We start from the raw sequence: 15,106 nt of genomic DNA, 5'->3' as shown, positions 1-15,106 counted from the left end.
CGAGGGACGATGTTACATGCCCAGCGTTCAGGAGGAGGAGTGGCACAGCCAGCCACGAATTAAATACACATACCCCCACGCGTGGCCCCTGGCACTCACCGGCTACCCTACAATAACATGCACCGCCCAGCGCCACAGTACCCAGCCAGCGTGGGCTGCCCACCAATAACAACCCAGTGTGCGGAGCTCAGCGTCCAGAACCGCCAACAACGCAGGGGGAGCAACCCCACAATAACGGGGGGGGGCACACCCGAGTGACCCTACAATAACAACCCCCTGCACTAACAAAGCAGTATGCCAACACAGCGGAGGGGTGGAAGCCATCGGGGAAAGGGGCACTTTAGTCTCGTTCCTCGGGGGCGTTATATACACCAGCTCCAGCGCCAGAGGGAGCGGCCGGGCGGAACCGGAGCTGAGGTGACAGACGCGCTTTGCCTTGCAAGGAGGCTGGGGGGCCGGGAGCTCTGTGGCGGGGCTGGACTTTGCGGGTGTCTCCCGTGTCACTTGAGCTTTGCTTTATACGTGACGGCTGCCCCCAGCCCCGTGGGGCCTGGCGGTTCTTCCCTGGGCCAGGCCTGGCCAGGTTCCAAGCCAAGCGCAGTCCCGGCGCGTGCCAGGGGGCAGCTCCGTGTCTATGGCCACTTGGCTTCCCCGTGTCCTGCCGCTCATCAGCTCCCAGAGAGAGCAACCCCAAGGCACAGACAGTCCCAGAAGTGGAGTCACCGGCCAGGCTCCGCCATGGCCTCCCATGCGGCCGTCCTCCCCCAGGCAGCACCAAGGGGCCATCCAGACAGTCGTGGCAGCAGCCCTCCCCGGCACCTTCAGAGCGAATGCCGGCTGATGCCTGCAGAAAACCAGGGATGGGGGTTACCAGGATGCAGCAGCTGCCCCCACTCCCCCCCCCCCCCGCCAGCTGCCAGGGGACCCGGCCCTGCCAGCCGCGTCTCCATGCACCCACTGCAGGCCTGTTCAGACGACAGGTCCCAGCATGCAATACACTGGTAGGGTTTTGCACCCTGGGACTTGTAGCTGCCATGGGCTGCCCCCCAGTGTGACCTCAAGCCACCGCTGACCCGTGGCCAACGCTGTGGCTCAGGGAGACGTGCAGACACAGCAGATCGCACCCGCGGGCACGGCCCCATCCTCCCGGGGTGCTCCCAGCTGGCTGGGCAAACGCCCCGGCGGGCGGACGGCAGAGCTCAGCCCCGTGACCGTTCCAGTGTCCCAGCCCCACTCCGGTGCGGAGAGCAGGAGTCACGGGACTAAAGACGCTGGGGAGGCCAGGAACCAGCCTGTCCCCTCGGCTACGGCTCCAAACCGGGCAGCGGGATCCGGCCATTTGGCCCAAGTCCGGGGCCAGCAAAGAGCTGGCAGCTGAGAACGGCTCCCACTCGGATACGGGCCACCCGCAGCCAGGTTAGAACCAGGGCCCTCTGGGCAGCAGGCCCCATGCCCAGTGCCCCCAAGCCAGCCCTCCTCCATCCACCTGGGCCAGTACCCTGCCCATCCCGCCATCCACAGCTCCTGGCCCCCATTCTGGCCTCAAACTGAGGTGACTGGCTGAAGCGGGGGGGGGAAGACAGTAAGGTGGGCGCATGCCAGAGGAAAGGCCCCACTGTGCATGGGGGGGGCTTGGGCTCCAGGCCTCTCGGAAGCTCTGCCAAGCAGCCTTCTGCAGAGCCGCCGGAAAACGCATTCCCCCCACGGGTGCTACCCCTACCTGTACCCAGCCAGGCGCGAAACCAAGGCAGATACTGTGACGCAATGGGACTGTTCTTAATGTTTTCTCTGAATACTGTGTGGGTGCCTCAGTTTCCCCTATGCAGTTCTTAAGTCTCTAGGTGGTGGGATAAGGGGGTGTGATGGTTGCAGAGCCCGAGAGGGCCAGTGTGATGGTGTCTGCATAGAGAAGGGCCGACATCCTGCCTCCTGGCAGCTGATGGCCTGGGCCCCTCCTCGGCAAAGGTGCCAACTGAAGGTGCTGGAGAACAAAGTGATCAGGTGACCTCCTGGCCCGGGAAAGAGACAAAGGTAGAGGAGGGGCTGGAGAGTTTCAGTTTGGAGCTGGCTGGCCTCCCCTGGCCCCCCAAGATGGACCTGACCGAGGGGGTCCTGTTGTCTGTGCCTGCAAGACCTGTCTTGGACTGTGTTCCCGTCGTCTAATAAACCTTCTGCTTTACTGGCTGACTGAGAGTCATGGGGAATCGCAGGAAGCCGGGGGTGCAGGGCCTGGTCTCCCCCACACTCCGTGGCACACACACACACATCCAGCAATGGCGGCTGCGATTTGCCCTTAGCCCCTGCAGCCGGAGTGGGGGCCGGTCCCCCATTGGCACAGGGGTTCCGAGTCCAGGGGAGCCGGGACAGAGCCCTCGGCGGTGACCGGACGTGGCGCCGTGGGAGGCCAGGCCCTGCTGCTGCAGAGCAATACAGATCTGCAGAGCCGGCCGGGCGGGGGTCCCAGGAGTTTACCCCGTCCCGTGGGGGTGGCAAGGCAGCAGCGAGCGGCGGGGGAGGAGGCCGAGGGCTGAGCCTACCTGAGCCGGAGAGAAGCGGAGGAAATGGAGGGTGCAGATGGAGACAGGACGGAGCGTCGCGGGCTTAAGAGTTAAGAGCATCGATACCTGCGGGCGACAGCACCAGGGCCTGCAGGATGTCAGACAGGGAGACGATGCCCCGCAACGACTTCTTCTCGTCCACCAGTACCAGGCGATGGACCTGCCGGCCGAGTGAGACCCGCGTCAGCCTCACCTGCGGGGCCAGGGCGGGCAGGGAGCGGGCATAGTGGGAGGATCGGGGTCTGTCAGTGGGGGCTGGGTCAGAGGGGGCATCGTGGGGCGATCGGGGTCAGTCATTGGGGGCTGGGTCAGAGGGGGTATGTGGGGGGATCGGGGTCAGTCAGTGGGGGGGCTGGGTCAGAGGGGGTATGTGGGGGGATCGGGGTCAGTCAGTGGGGGGGCTGGGTCAGAGGGGGTGTGACGAAGTGGGACAGTTCTTAATGTTTCCTCTGAATACTGTAGGGGTGCCTCAGTTTCCCCTATGCAGTTCTTAAGTCTCTAGGTGGTGGGATAAAGGCCAGTGTGCATAAATGGCCGACACTCTGTCTCCTGGCAACTAATGGCCAGGCCCTTCCCCCCTGCAAGGAGATGCTAAAGGTGTGTGAGAACAAAGAGGTCAGGTGACCTCCTGGCCTGGGAAAGGAACTCAGCAGAGAAGGAGGGGCTGAAGGGGGTTTCAGTTTGGAGCTGGCTGGGGACGGAGAGTGAGGGCAGACGGGGGTGTCTGGCTCGCTGCCCCTGTCACATTATTGATTTGAACTGGGACCATATAGAACATGGTTGCAACCAAAGTCCTGTAGTGACACCAAATCTTGTATAAAAGGGGTCAAATGAGGTGTCTAAGACGAGGTTCTGGTTTGCTGGTTAGGATTATGCTGTCTATATGTGTGTATTAGTTTTGTAGTTGAAGTTATGAATATTGGCTCTAGACTGTCTGTATTTCAAACCTATGCTGTGCTTCTGGAAGACATCCCAGACAAGTTGGTGTTAGCTCTGCCTAGCCTGCTTGATGGCCCATTAAGGACCATCAGCTATACAATTGACCCATTGAGAGAAGGCAGATACACCTTGTAACTCAGCAAAGTATGCAGGGACTGGCCCATGTGACTCCAGACTCCATTTTGCTGTAATTTTCCACAGTAAGAACAAAGAGGGGTTCTTACACCTGGAAAAGACTATATAAGGCGGATGCTTCATCTCCATCTTGTCTTCAGTCCTGCTTCTTACCACTGGAGGGACTTTGCTACAAATGGAAGCTCTGAACAAAGGACTGAATGACCCATCCCAGCTGGGGATGTTCCAGAGACTTGATTTGAACCTGCAGTTTATTCCATCACTGCTACAAGCCTGAGCCAAGAACTTTGCCATTACTGTATGTAATTGATTCCATTTAACCAATTCTAACTCTCATCTCTATCTTTTTCCTTTTCTGAATAAACCTTTAGATTTTAGATTCTAAAGGATTGGCAACAGCGTGATTTGTGGGTAAGATCTGATTTGTATATTGACCCGGGTTTGGGGCTTGATCCTTTGGGATCAGGAGAACCTTTTTTCTTTTACTGGGGTATTGGTTTTCATAACCATTCGTCCCCATAACGAGTGGCACTGGTGGTGATACTGGAAAACTGGAGTGTCTAAGGGAATTACTTGTGTGACTTGTGGTTAGCCAGTGAGGTGAGACCAAAGTCCTCTTTGTCTGGCTGGTTTGGTTTGCCTTAGAGGTGGAAAAACCCCAGCCTTGGGCCATAACTGTCCTGTTTAAGCAATTTGTCCCGAATTGGCATTCTCAGTTAGGTCCTGCCAGAACCAGCATCGTTACAGCCCCCCAAAATGGACCCGGCTGAGGGGTCCTGTTCTCTGTACCTACAAACTCTGTTTTAGACCGTGTTCCTGTCATCTAATAAACCTCTGTTTTACTGGCTGGCCGAGAGTCACGTCTGACTGCGAAGTGGGGGTGCAGAACCCTTTGGCTTCCCCAGGACCCCGCCGGGACGGACTCGCTGTGGGAAGCGCACGGAGGGGCATATGCTGAATGCTCCAAGGTCAGACTCAGGAAGGTGAAGCCGTGTGAGCGTCTTGCCCTGGACACAGTCTGCTCACAGAGAAGAGACTTCCCCAGAGTCCTGCCTGGCTTCGTAGGGAGCAGTTCCCGAGCATCGCCCGGGGACTCCGTGACAGGGGGTACTCGGGGGATCGGGGTCACTCAGTGGGGGCTGGGTCACTGGGGGTATATGGCAGTGGATCAGGGTCAGCGAGAGCCCATGGGGGGGGACAGACCCCTGTCGGGGGTCACAAAGGGGGTGAGTCTCACCTAGGATCTGCCAGGAGACCTGGGGCAGTGCTGGAGTTGGGGTAAGGGAAGCGAGTCCAGGGACAGATGAAGCCGAGCGGGGGGACAGGCGGATGCTCAGATGGGGCCCGGCCCAGCACTGGCCCCGGAGGCCTGGAGCAGGATCGGAGTCCTACCTGCTCCTTTACGATGCGGTCGATGACGTCGCCCATGGTCTCGTGGGGGTGGCAGGTGAGCACCCCCTCCAGGCAGACCGTTCGCCGCTTCAGCGCCTCCCGTACACTCATGTCCAGGTTGTTGTAGGTCTTCTGGGCAGCTAGGTGCTGGGGGCAGGGGACAGACGGCCGTGGTCAGGGTCCAGGCATGGCACCGGAGATGCCTGCCCCCTTGTGTGAGATGGGGGGTTAGCCCCACTGTCCCTGCCACCCCACAGCCCGAGCTAGTGGATTCGCCTTCACTCCCCCCCTAAGCTCTTGCCCTGTCAAACAGCTGCCATGCTCTGCCCCAGAGGGGGCTGCACTGTGGTGGCGGGGAAAGGATCCCTGCCCGGCACTCTGGGGTGGAAGGAGTGAGGAGGAGGGGAGGGGAGGTAACGGCCCGTGGCCGCTGCCTAGAGCCCAGCAATCCGGCCCCAGTGCTGATACTCACGATCACGTCGAACCTGGAGTACAGGCCCACGACCTCCCCTGGAAGGAGAGAGAGAGAGAGAGAGTGCCGGGGTTACTGGTGGAGCAGAGCAGGGCGGTGGGGGGCACTGGGGTCAGATGGGCAGCCGAGGCATGGTGGGGACAGTGGGTCACAAAGGAGGATCCAAGGAGCCCGGTTCCTACAGCAATTCTGGGAGCGAGCCGTGGCTCAGGGGAAGACAAGGCCGGTGCCGGTGCGGGGTGGGCATGGCACAGCGGGACGGGGGAAGGGGACAGTGGGTGCTCAGGATGGCTGTGGGTTGGGGGACTAAAGGAGGGCAGCTGGAGGAGCTGTGACATTATTGATATAATCTGGGACCATATAGACCATTGTTGCAACCAAAGTCCTGTAGTGGCACCAAATCTTGTATAAAGGGGGTCAAATGAGGTGTCTAAGACAAGGTTATGATTTGCTGGTTAGGATTATGCTGTCTATATGTGTGTATTAGTTTTGTAGTTGAAGTTATGAATATTGGCTCTGTACTGTCTGTATTTCAAACCTATGCTGTGCTTCTGGAAGACATCCCAGACAAGTTGGTGTTAGCTCTGCCTAGCCTGCTTGATGGCCCATTAAGGACCATCAGCTATACAACTGACCCATTGAGAGAAGGCAGATACACCTTGTAACTCAGCAAAGTATGCAGGGACTGGCCCATGTGACTCCAGACTCCATTTTGCTGTAATTTTCCACAGTAAGAACAAAGAGGTGTGTGACGAAGTGGGACTGTTCTTAATGTTTCCTCTGACCAATGTGTGGGGGCCTCAGTTTCCCCTATGCATTTCTTAAGTCTTTAGGGGGTGAGATTGTTGCAGAGCAAAGGGCCACTGTGCATAAATGGCTGACAGTCTGTCTCCTGGCCCTTCCCCTCTGCAAGGGGATGCTGAAGGTGTGGGAGAACAAAGAGATCAAGTGACCTCCTGGCCCAGGAAAGGGACAAAGCCCAGAGGAGGAGGGGCTGGAGGGTGAGTTAGTTTGGAGCTGGCTGGGGACGAGAAGTGAGGGCAGACGGGGGTGTCTGGCTTGCGGCCCCCCAGGATGGACCCGGCTGAGGGGTCCCGTTCTCTGTACCTACAAGCTCTGTTTTAGACCGTGTTCCTGTCACCTAATAAACCTCTGTGTTACTGGCTGGCTGAGAGTCACGTCTGACTGCGAAGTGGGGGTGCAGAACCCTCTGGCTTCCCCAGGACCCCACCGGGGCGGACTCGCTGTGGGAAGTGCACGGAGGGGCATATGCTGAATGCTCCAAGGTCAGACCCAGGAGGTGAAGCCATGTTCGCTTCTTGCCCTGAAGACAGTCTGCTCCGAGGGAGAGGAGGCTCCCCAGAGTCCTGACTGGCTTTGTGGGGAGCAGTTCCAGAGCATCGCCCGGGGACTCCGTGACACAGTGTTCTTCTAACACCTGGAAATGACTATAAAAGGCTGATGCCTCATCTCCATCTTGTCTTCAATCCTGCTTCTTACCACTGGAGGGACTTTGCTACAAGCTGAAGCTTTGAACAAAGGACTGAGGACCCATCCCAGCTGGGGATGTTCCAGAGACTTGATTTGAACCTGCAGTTTATTCCATCACTGCTACAAGCCTGAACCAAGAACTTTGCCATTACTGTATGGAATTGATTCCATTTAACCAATTCTAGCTCTCATCTCTATCTTTTTCCTTTTACGAATAAACCTTTAGATTTTAGATTCTAAAGGATTGGCAACAGCGTGATTTGTGGGTAAGATCTGATTTGTATATTGACCTGGGTCTGGGGCTTGGTCCTTTGGGATCGGGAAAACCTTTTTTCTTTTACTGGGGTATTGGTTTTCATAACCATCTGTCCCCATAACGAGTGGCACTGGTGGTGATACTGGGAAAGTGGAGTGTCTAAGGGAATTGCTTGTGTGACTTGTGGTTAGCCAGTGGGGTGAGACCAAAGTCCTCTTTATCTGGCTGGTTTGGTTTGCCTTAGAGGTAGAAAAACCCCAGCCTTGGGCTGTAACTATTTGAGCAATTTGTCCTAAATTGGTCCCGCCAGAACCAGCATCGTTACAGGAGCCCAGAGGGGGGATCCTGGAGGTGGACTGGGACCAGAGAGGCCAGGGAGATGGGCTGCCTGGTGTGCCCTGGAGTCTCTGCCCGTACCGGCTTCATTTGTGACGGGCAGCGCCGACACCCGGCGGTCCACGAAGATCTCCAGGGCCATGTAGACGGGCGCCGTCTCCAGCACCTGGGCGATGTCCCGGAAGGTGCCCACGCCCAGCTCCTGGATGGTTCTGTGCAGGAAGCGTGGCTTGGGCAGCATGGCTCCCTGCGGCGGGAGAAGGGCAGTGATCAGGGGCAGCTCCGGGCACACACCGAGGGCTCTCTGCTGCCGGAGGCGGCTAGGCCGGCAGGGACGGGGCTCGGGTTTGCATTCCGGGCTCACGCTGGGCAGTGCTCTGGGCTCTAGGGCAGCACGAGGTGACACCCCCCAGTCCCCACTGCTGGTCCCGGGCTCCCTCGCATCAGGCCAAGGGCAACGGCCCAGCAGATCCCCCCAGCCATGGTACAGTGCAGCAAGTGAGGAGCTAGGTACATGCACATGCCCTGCACACACACTGCGTGCACGCACGTACACCCCCCCACACACTGTCCACGCACAACCCGCACGTACACCCCACACACGCACACACACTGCGTGCACGCACGTACACCCCCCCACACACTGTCCACGCACAACCCGCACGTACACCCCACACACGCACACACACTGCGTGCACGCACGTACACCCCCCCACACACTGTCCACGCACAACCCGCACGTACACCCCACACACACACACACACTGCGTGCATGCACCTACACCCCCCCACACACTGCATGCACGCACAATCCGCACGTACATCTCACACACACACCCACACACACTGCATGCACGCACAACCTGCACATACACACACACACCCCACACACACTGCATGCACGCACAACCCGCACATAAACCCACCCACACATACGCACACACAAACTTACACACCACCCCACACACACTGCATGCACGCACAACCTGCACGTACACCTCACACACACTGCATGCACCCACAACCCACACATACACCCACCCACACGTACACACACACACTGCATGCACACACAACCTGCACATATACACCTACACCCACACCCACACTGCATGCACGCACAACCCGCACGTACACCTCACACACACTGCATGCACCCACAACCCGCACATACACCCACCCACACGTACACACACACACACATACAAACCACCCCCACACACACACTGCATGCACACACAACCTGCACATACACCCCACCCACAGACACTACATACACGCACAACCCTAACATACACCCCACATACACACCGCATGCTCCCGGCATGCACACACCCCATGCACACATGCTGCATGCATGCAGCCCTTCACATGCACAACAAATGCCTGTGTGTAACACGTGGGGGGCTGCAGGCATGTGCCTGTTTGCACCCGCTGCACGAATACCCCCCCCCCCCGCCTGTACACTTCCATCACCCCCTGCCCAAAGGCAGACGCTTCTCAACACCCGACCCATGGCCATGTCTGCCTGCACACAGCAACCCTCCCCCCACCCCCCGGCCTGCACTGGCCCCCAACACAGGCCACCCCTCCGCCGCCCCATGCACCCTGCTGCACGCCCCACGCCCCCCGCACGGACAGGCCTAACCCCCCCCCCCCACCAGCCCCTGGGCGCAGCAGGCACTGCAAGGTCGCTGCCGGCACAAGGGTGCCACCCTCCCATACCCCCCCATGGGGGCGATCTGGGGGGCCGAGGGGCTGGCTCAGCAATTCCTGGGGGGGCCCTGATGCCCCCCAGCCTCCCCCCCACTCACGAAGATGTGGAGGAACTTGAGGATGCGCTTGTGCGTCAGGATGTGCAGGACGTTCCCGGACACGGGCTCGATCACCGGCAGCCGGTGGATCCGGTTCTTGATCAGGTGGTAGACGGCGTCGAAGAGGCTGGGGGAGACCGAGGCAGTGATATGGGCGGTGGGGTGGGGTGGGCTGGAGAGCCTTGGGCAGGAATTGCAGGGCCCTCTGGAGTAATACCAGGGAGTGGGGGCTCCAGGGGTCTGCTGCTCCCCCTCCTTGGCCCCCTCGCCCCAGCCTCTTGCCCCCCCTCAGATCTAGCCCGGTGCTATATTCTGCCAATTGGGGGGTTCTGGTCCTGCCCCTGCCAGCCCCCCACCCTGCCCCCCATCACGCCCAGGATGGCAGACCAAGGTTAGAGCAGTGGCCTGGGGGCCCGGACACCTGGGTTGTTTCTTGGCCTCACCCCCTCATCTCCCAACCACCCCCTCCCCAGCTCTCCTTACTGCCCCCCATAACATTCCCACCCCTTGGCTCCATCCCCACCCCTTGGCAGACTCTGTGTAGGGCCTGCCCCAGCTCCCCACCCGGGCTCTCTCCTGGACCAGCCTGGCTCTAGGGGCTGCGGCAGCCAGGCCCTGGCAGGCTCCATCTGGGGCGGCCAGTGGGGCTGCAGTGGGGGCAGCCGGCCCAGAGACAGGCACCCCCCCATTGGTGCTCCCCCCATGTGGCTGGGTGTGGATTTACCTGTCATCGGGGGAGATGGAGACCAGGGGCTTCAGGGAGCCTTGCAGATAAACCTCTGGAAAGGAAGCAGAGGGGGTGATCTGGGGAGCCGAGGGGCGGGGTGAAGAGGGGATGATCTGGGGGGTCAAGGGGGCGGGGGGAAGAGGGGGTGATCTGAGGGGGCAGGGGGAAGAGGGGGTGATCTGGGGAGCCGAGGGGGTGGGGGGAAGAGGGGGTGATCTGGGGGGCTGAAGGAGTAGAGGGAAGAGGGGGTGATCTGAGGGGGCGGGGGGAAGAGGGGGTGATCTGAGGGGGCAGGGGGGAAGAGGGGGTGATCTGCAGAGCCAAGGGGGCGGGGAGAAAAGGGGGTGATCTGGGGGGCCGAGGGAAGCGGGGGTGATCTGGGGGGGGTGAGGGGCGGGGGGGGGGGTTAGGATATAGATATTCAGGCTACCTTAGGGTTACCATTCGTCCGGATTTACCCGGACATGTCCTCCTTTTGTGTGCTAAAAATAGCGTCCGGGGGGAATTTGTAAAGCACTCACAATGTCCGGGATTTCCCCCTCCCCTGGCAGAGCAGAGCGAGCGGCTGGGAGGGCTGCAGGAAAGTCCCGGGCTGGACTCCGGAGCAGCTTCCTCCTCCCACCCCCCCCTCCCTGCATTCTGAGCCGGCCGGCAGCTCCTCCTCCTGCAGCCCGCTCCGGCAGCCCTGTGCAGGGCCAGACCGGGTTTTGTGTTGTGCTGGGGAGCTCAGCCATGTGTCCGGCTGGCACAGAGCCCAACACCCTGATCTGAGCAGCAGGGTAAGGGGGGGCAGGAGAAGGGACAGGGAGGTTCTGGAGGGGGCAGTCAAGAAACGGGGGGGGCTTTTGGAGGGGAGTGGAGAAAGTTTTGAGCAATCAGGGTACAGGTAGGGGGTAGGGTCCTGGGGGGCAGTTGGGGGGGGGGTCTTAGGAGCGGGCAGTTAGGGGACAAGGAACAGGGAGTCTTAGGTAGGGGGTGGGGTTCTGGAGGGCAGTTAGGAGCAGGGGTCCCAGGAGGGGGCAGTCAGGGGACAAGGAGCGGGGGGGTAGGGGGCTGGGAGTTCTGGGGGAGAGCTGTCAGGGGGCAGGAGTGTGGAGAGGGATCGGAGCAGTCAGGGGACAGGGAGCAGAGGGGTTTAGATGGGTTGGGAGTTCTGGGGGGGCTGTCAGGGGGCAGGAGTGTGGAGAGGGATCGGAGCAGTCAGGGGACAGGGAGCAGAGGGGTTTAGATGGGTTGGGAGTTCTGGGGGGGCTGTCAGGGGGTGGGGAGTGGTTGGATGGGGCGTGGGAGTCCCAGGGGTCTGTCTGGGGGTGGGGGTGGGGGTGTGGATAAGGGTTGGGGCAGTCAGGGGACAAGAGGCAGGGAGGCTTAGATAGGGAGTGGAGTCCCGGGGGGCAGTTAGGGGCAGGGGTCCCAGGAGGGGGCAGTCAGGGGACAAGGAACGGGGGGAGGGTTGGGGGTTCTGGGGGGGCGGGAAGTGGGAGGGGCAGGGGCGGGACTAGGGCGGGGCTCCTCCCGTCCTCTTTTTTGCTTGTTGAAATATGGTAACCCTAGGCTACCTGTACAGGCCTAGACTTTAAGAACTGAGGGGCATTTCTCTCACTGAGCTAGTGACAGGTAGAAAACAAAGAATCCAAAGCCCTGACTGCCGGGGCCTGGGCCTCGCTCCCTCCGAGAGTCTGGGGCCTGGTTCTTAGGCTCAGGCCTTTGGCTCGTCCTCGCACCCCAAGCCAAGCCCACTGAAACCCGGTGCTCCTGGGCTCGTAGGACGACAGGCCTGTCCCAGGAGTGCCCGTCACCGCCCGATAGAGCTCGTTCCAGCAGTGTCGTTCGATAGCATCCGGTCTGGCAAGAAACCACTGCTCAATGCTTGTGGCACCTGAGAGACTAACACGGTTATTGGGCATGAGCTTTCGTGGGCTAGAACCCACTTCATCAGGGGAGCCGAGTGGCGAGCTGGGGGCCGAGGGGACGGACAGATAGATGGGGTGACCTGGGGCTCGAGGCTCTGGGGGGGCGAACAGGGAGCCGAGGGGGCGAGCTGGGGGCCGAGGCTGCGGGATGGCGGAGGGGGCGAGCAGGGGGGCTGGAGTCTGCCCTGGTCTCTGCCAGGGCATGGCTGGGGCGCCAGGGCAGCAGGGGGCAGGTGCCAGACAACTCAGGCCCATGGGGCAGGCTGGGGCGGGCAGATCCTCTGAGCAGGGGCAGCAGCATCTGACCTGCAGCTCCCGGTGCCCAGGGCAGCGCCCCGCAAGGGATCAGGGCCCGGGGGGGGAATCAGGCAGGGGAAGGATCTGTAACTCCCACCACTCCAACGCACCCCCACCCCCCACCCCCCATGCTATACACCCCCCCCAGGCCCCTGCACCTACACACACCTTCCCTCCTCCCCCTCTCCCCCCTTCTCCCTACCTCGCCAGGTCTCAATTTTATGTTCTTCCAGCTCATAGATCTGCACCTGCAGTGCAGGGAGAGGGGGTGAGGCAGGATGCCCGGACAGGTGGCAAACAGGGACCCGTTGGGGGGCGGCTGGGGAACTGCCTCTGGTCAGGGGCTGCCTTTGGCTGCGCGACTCCCAAGGGGGACTTCAATGGGGTGGCAACGTGGCCCCCCCTTGGCGTCAGATGGCCGTTCAGGCCCCACCGGCGTCACATGCCACGCTAGGGAGGCAGATCCCAAAGGCAGGGCACCCGCACGGATGTACCCGGGGTCTGCCCGAGCAGGTCTGCCCACAGGCCCATCTAGCCTGGGATCCTGTCTCCTCCCGTGGCTGGCACCAGGACGGACATGGCCCCAGCCGGCCGGCACTGCCCAGGGGACACGCTCTGCCTCTAGCACTAACACAGCTCCCCCCTCCCAGCTCCTCCCTGCCTTGCTCCCCACACCAGGAGCTCAACGGCCCCGGCACGTGCCCAGCGGTGTAACATCCTGCCCGCCCCTCTTCCCACCCCACAAGCGGTTCCTGAGCCCTCTCCCCGCCTGCGGGGGGAGTCTGATCTGGGGGGAGCCGCCCCCAGGAGGGCAGAGACCTGGCCAGCTCACCAGCGGGGACCGGTAGTAGCGGTGCAGGATGTTGATGAAATCCGTGATGGTCAGCATCCCTGGCGGGAGAGATGGGCAGGGTCAGTGGGGGCACCACGGCCATTCCCCAGTGGCTGGCTTCACAGCCCTGCCGGGCAAAGCCATCTGCCCACAGGGCGCACACCGGCTGGGCGGCAGCACCCTCAGCTCCCCACGCAGTGCCCCATGGCACGGCGCCCCCACCCACTCCCAGGAGAAGAGGCAGCCGGGCCCCACGGCCCATTCACGACTTGGCCTCTCCACTGAGCCAGAAACGGGGGCCACCTGGGTGCCAGCCTACAAGGGGTGAACAAATCCAGCGGGTCACGTGCCAGCGGCCGCAGAGCCACTGGCTTCATGGGCGCGAGGCCAAGCAGAGAGGGGTGTGGGAACTGGGCCAGGAGTAAACCATGCCCTGGAGCAGGATGGGTTCTGTGCCATGCTGGGCATCAAGGGGGGTGTCAGTGCCACACTGGGCATCGTGGGGGTGGGTGTCGCTGAGACGCCTGCCGATCCAGCAGGGCTTGGGCATCCCAGCGCAGGGCGCATGATGCAGCCCCCCGTTCTGTGCCATCGCGACTAGCCGAGGCTGCCTGGCACTCGCTGCCCCCCGCGGCACTCACCCACAAAGCACTGCTGCTTGCTGTCCCAGAGGGGGGCGGCCCGCACCCCATTGGCCACCAGCGCAAGGAAGGCCTTCTTCATCTGCAAGCCGAGCAGAGGGGCCGTGAGACCACTGGTGGTGGGGGGGAAGGACAGGGCAGCCCCCATTCGCCCCCCCGCCCTGCCTCACGGGGCTACAGGACTGCTGGGGATGGAGGGAGGGATCGGGCACCTCCAGGACCACTCACCCCGCCTGCCTCCAGCCCCTAACGCCCAGGGCAGCCCCATGGCCCAGCCCCTCGGCTCTCACCTGCAGCGTGGTGTCGAACACCAGCAGCTTGGAGCTGGTGGGGACAGCGGCATAGCAGTGGTGGTTCCTCAGGAAATGCATGTAGGGCTCGGCCTCGGGGCCCTGGAACGCAGCTTCTGGGCACAGCGCCGGGATCCCACCAGGCAAAGGGAGGCTCCTGGTGTCTGAGTCCACGGCCTCCGCATCGGTGCCAGCGTCGCAGCCAGCCTGCCCAGCCTCGGTGCTCACGCTGGAGCCCATCACCCCGGCATCGGAGCCTGCATCCCTGGTACCGGAGCCCATCACCCCAGCATCGGAGCCTGTATCCTTGGTACCGGAGCCATCACTGGAGCCCATCACCCCAGCATCGGAGCCTGTATCCTTGGTACCGGAGCCATCACTGGAGCCCATCACCCCAGCATCGGAGCCTGCATCCCTGGTACCGGAGCCCATCACCCCAGCATCAGAGCCTGTATCCTTGGTACCGGAGCCATCACTGGAGCCCATCACCCCAGCATCGGAGCCTGCATCCCTGGTACTGGAGCCCTTGCTGGAGCCCATCACCCTGGCGTTGGAACCTGCATCCTTGGTACCGGAGCCCATCATCCTGGCATCAGTGCCTGCTCTCCTGAGATCTGGATTTAGGCAGGAACCTAGTGGGGCGAGGTCACACGCTGGGCCTCCATCCCCGCAGGCCTGGGGCAGGGTGACGCCAGGGGCCCCCACAGCACTTTCTGCTGCCGCGTGAGCCCTTCCCCCTTGAGAAGCTGGCACCTCGCTTTGCCCCAGCCATTCCTGCCCCAAATGCCCACAGCCGGCCGGGCCACGGGCTGCATGTGCCAGGGCCCCCAGCCCCGAGTTCGGGGTGCGGACAGAGCAGTTTCAGGTGCGTCTCAGCCTTGTTTGTGACCGTGACAAGCCAGGGATGTATCTGGGGCTCAGGGTGGCCACTGACTCTCCAGCTGAGTCAGGAAGGGTCGGCCCCCCAGGAAAGGAAGGGGTGGGGCGATGGTCACACTGTCCTCACGGGCATA

The 15,106-nt window shown here is 61.6% G+C and overlaps 1 protein-coding gene across 1 annotated transcript; it reads right to left on the bottom strand.

Annotated features, from left to right (window-relative positions):
* Positions 1-244: 244 nt before the first annotated feature.
* PRKAG3 (protein kinase AMP-activated non-catalytic subunit gamma 3) lies at positions 245-14,716 on the bottom strand. The gene is made up of 11 exons (XM_054044210.1): positions 14,094-14,716; positions 13,804-13,885; positions 13,163-13,221; positions 12,533-12,578; positions 10,118-10,172; positions 9,394-9,520; positions 7,661-7,826; positions 5,497-5,534; positions 5,025-5,171; positions 2,538-2,718; positions 245-844 (listed from the first exon to the last, which is right to left on the bottom strand). Exons 1-10 carry the CDS (start codon positions 14,676-14,678, stop codon positions 2,602-2,604), a joined length of 1,422 nt encoding a protein of 473 aa, XP_053900185.1. The 5' UTR covers positions 14,679-14,716; the 3' UTR covers positions 245-844; positions 2,538-2,601.
* Positions 14,717-15,106: the final 390 nt, after the last annotated feature.

The sequence above is a fragment of the Malaclemys terrapin genome, chromosome 11 (assembly GCF_027887155.1).
Source record: "Malaclemys terrapin pileata isolate rMalTer1 chromosome 11, rMalTer1.hap1, whole genome shotgun sequence".
Classification (NCBI taxonomy): domain Eukaryota; kingdom Metazoa; phylum Chordata; order Testudines; family Emydidae; genus Malaclemys; species Malaclemys terrapin.
The sequence above is the reverse complement of the archived record's forward strand: the minus strand, read 5'-3'. Positions and strand labels throughout refer to the sequence as shown.

What these genes read in the sequence shown, in the direction of transcription:
- PRKAG3 (XM_054044210.1), bottom strand. Translation starts at nt 14,678, where the DNA reads ATGATGGGCTCCGGTACCAAGGATGCAGGTTCCAACGCCAGGGTGATG. An exon ending in TAAAATTGAGACCTGGCGAG is followed by an intron (nt 10,173 to 12,532) that starts GTAGGGAGAAGG and finishes CTTCCTTTCCAG; the next exon opens with AGGTTTATCTGCAAGGCTCC. An exon ending in ACCGCATCGTAAAGGAGCAG is followed by an intron (nt 2,719 to 5,024) that starts GTAGGACTCCGA and finishes CTCGGCCGGCAG; the next exon opens with GTCCATCGCCTGGTACTGGT.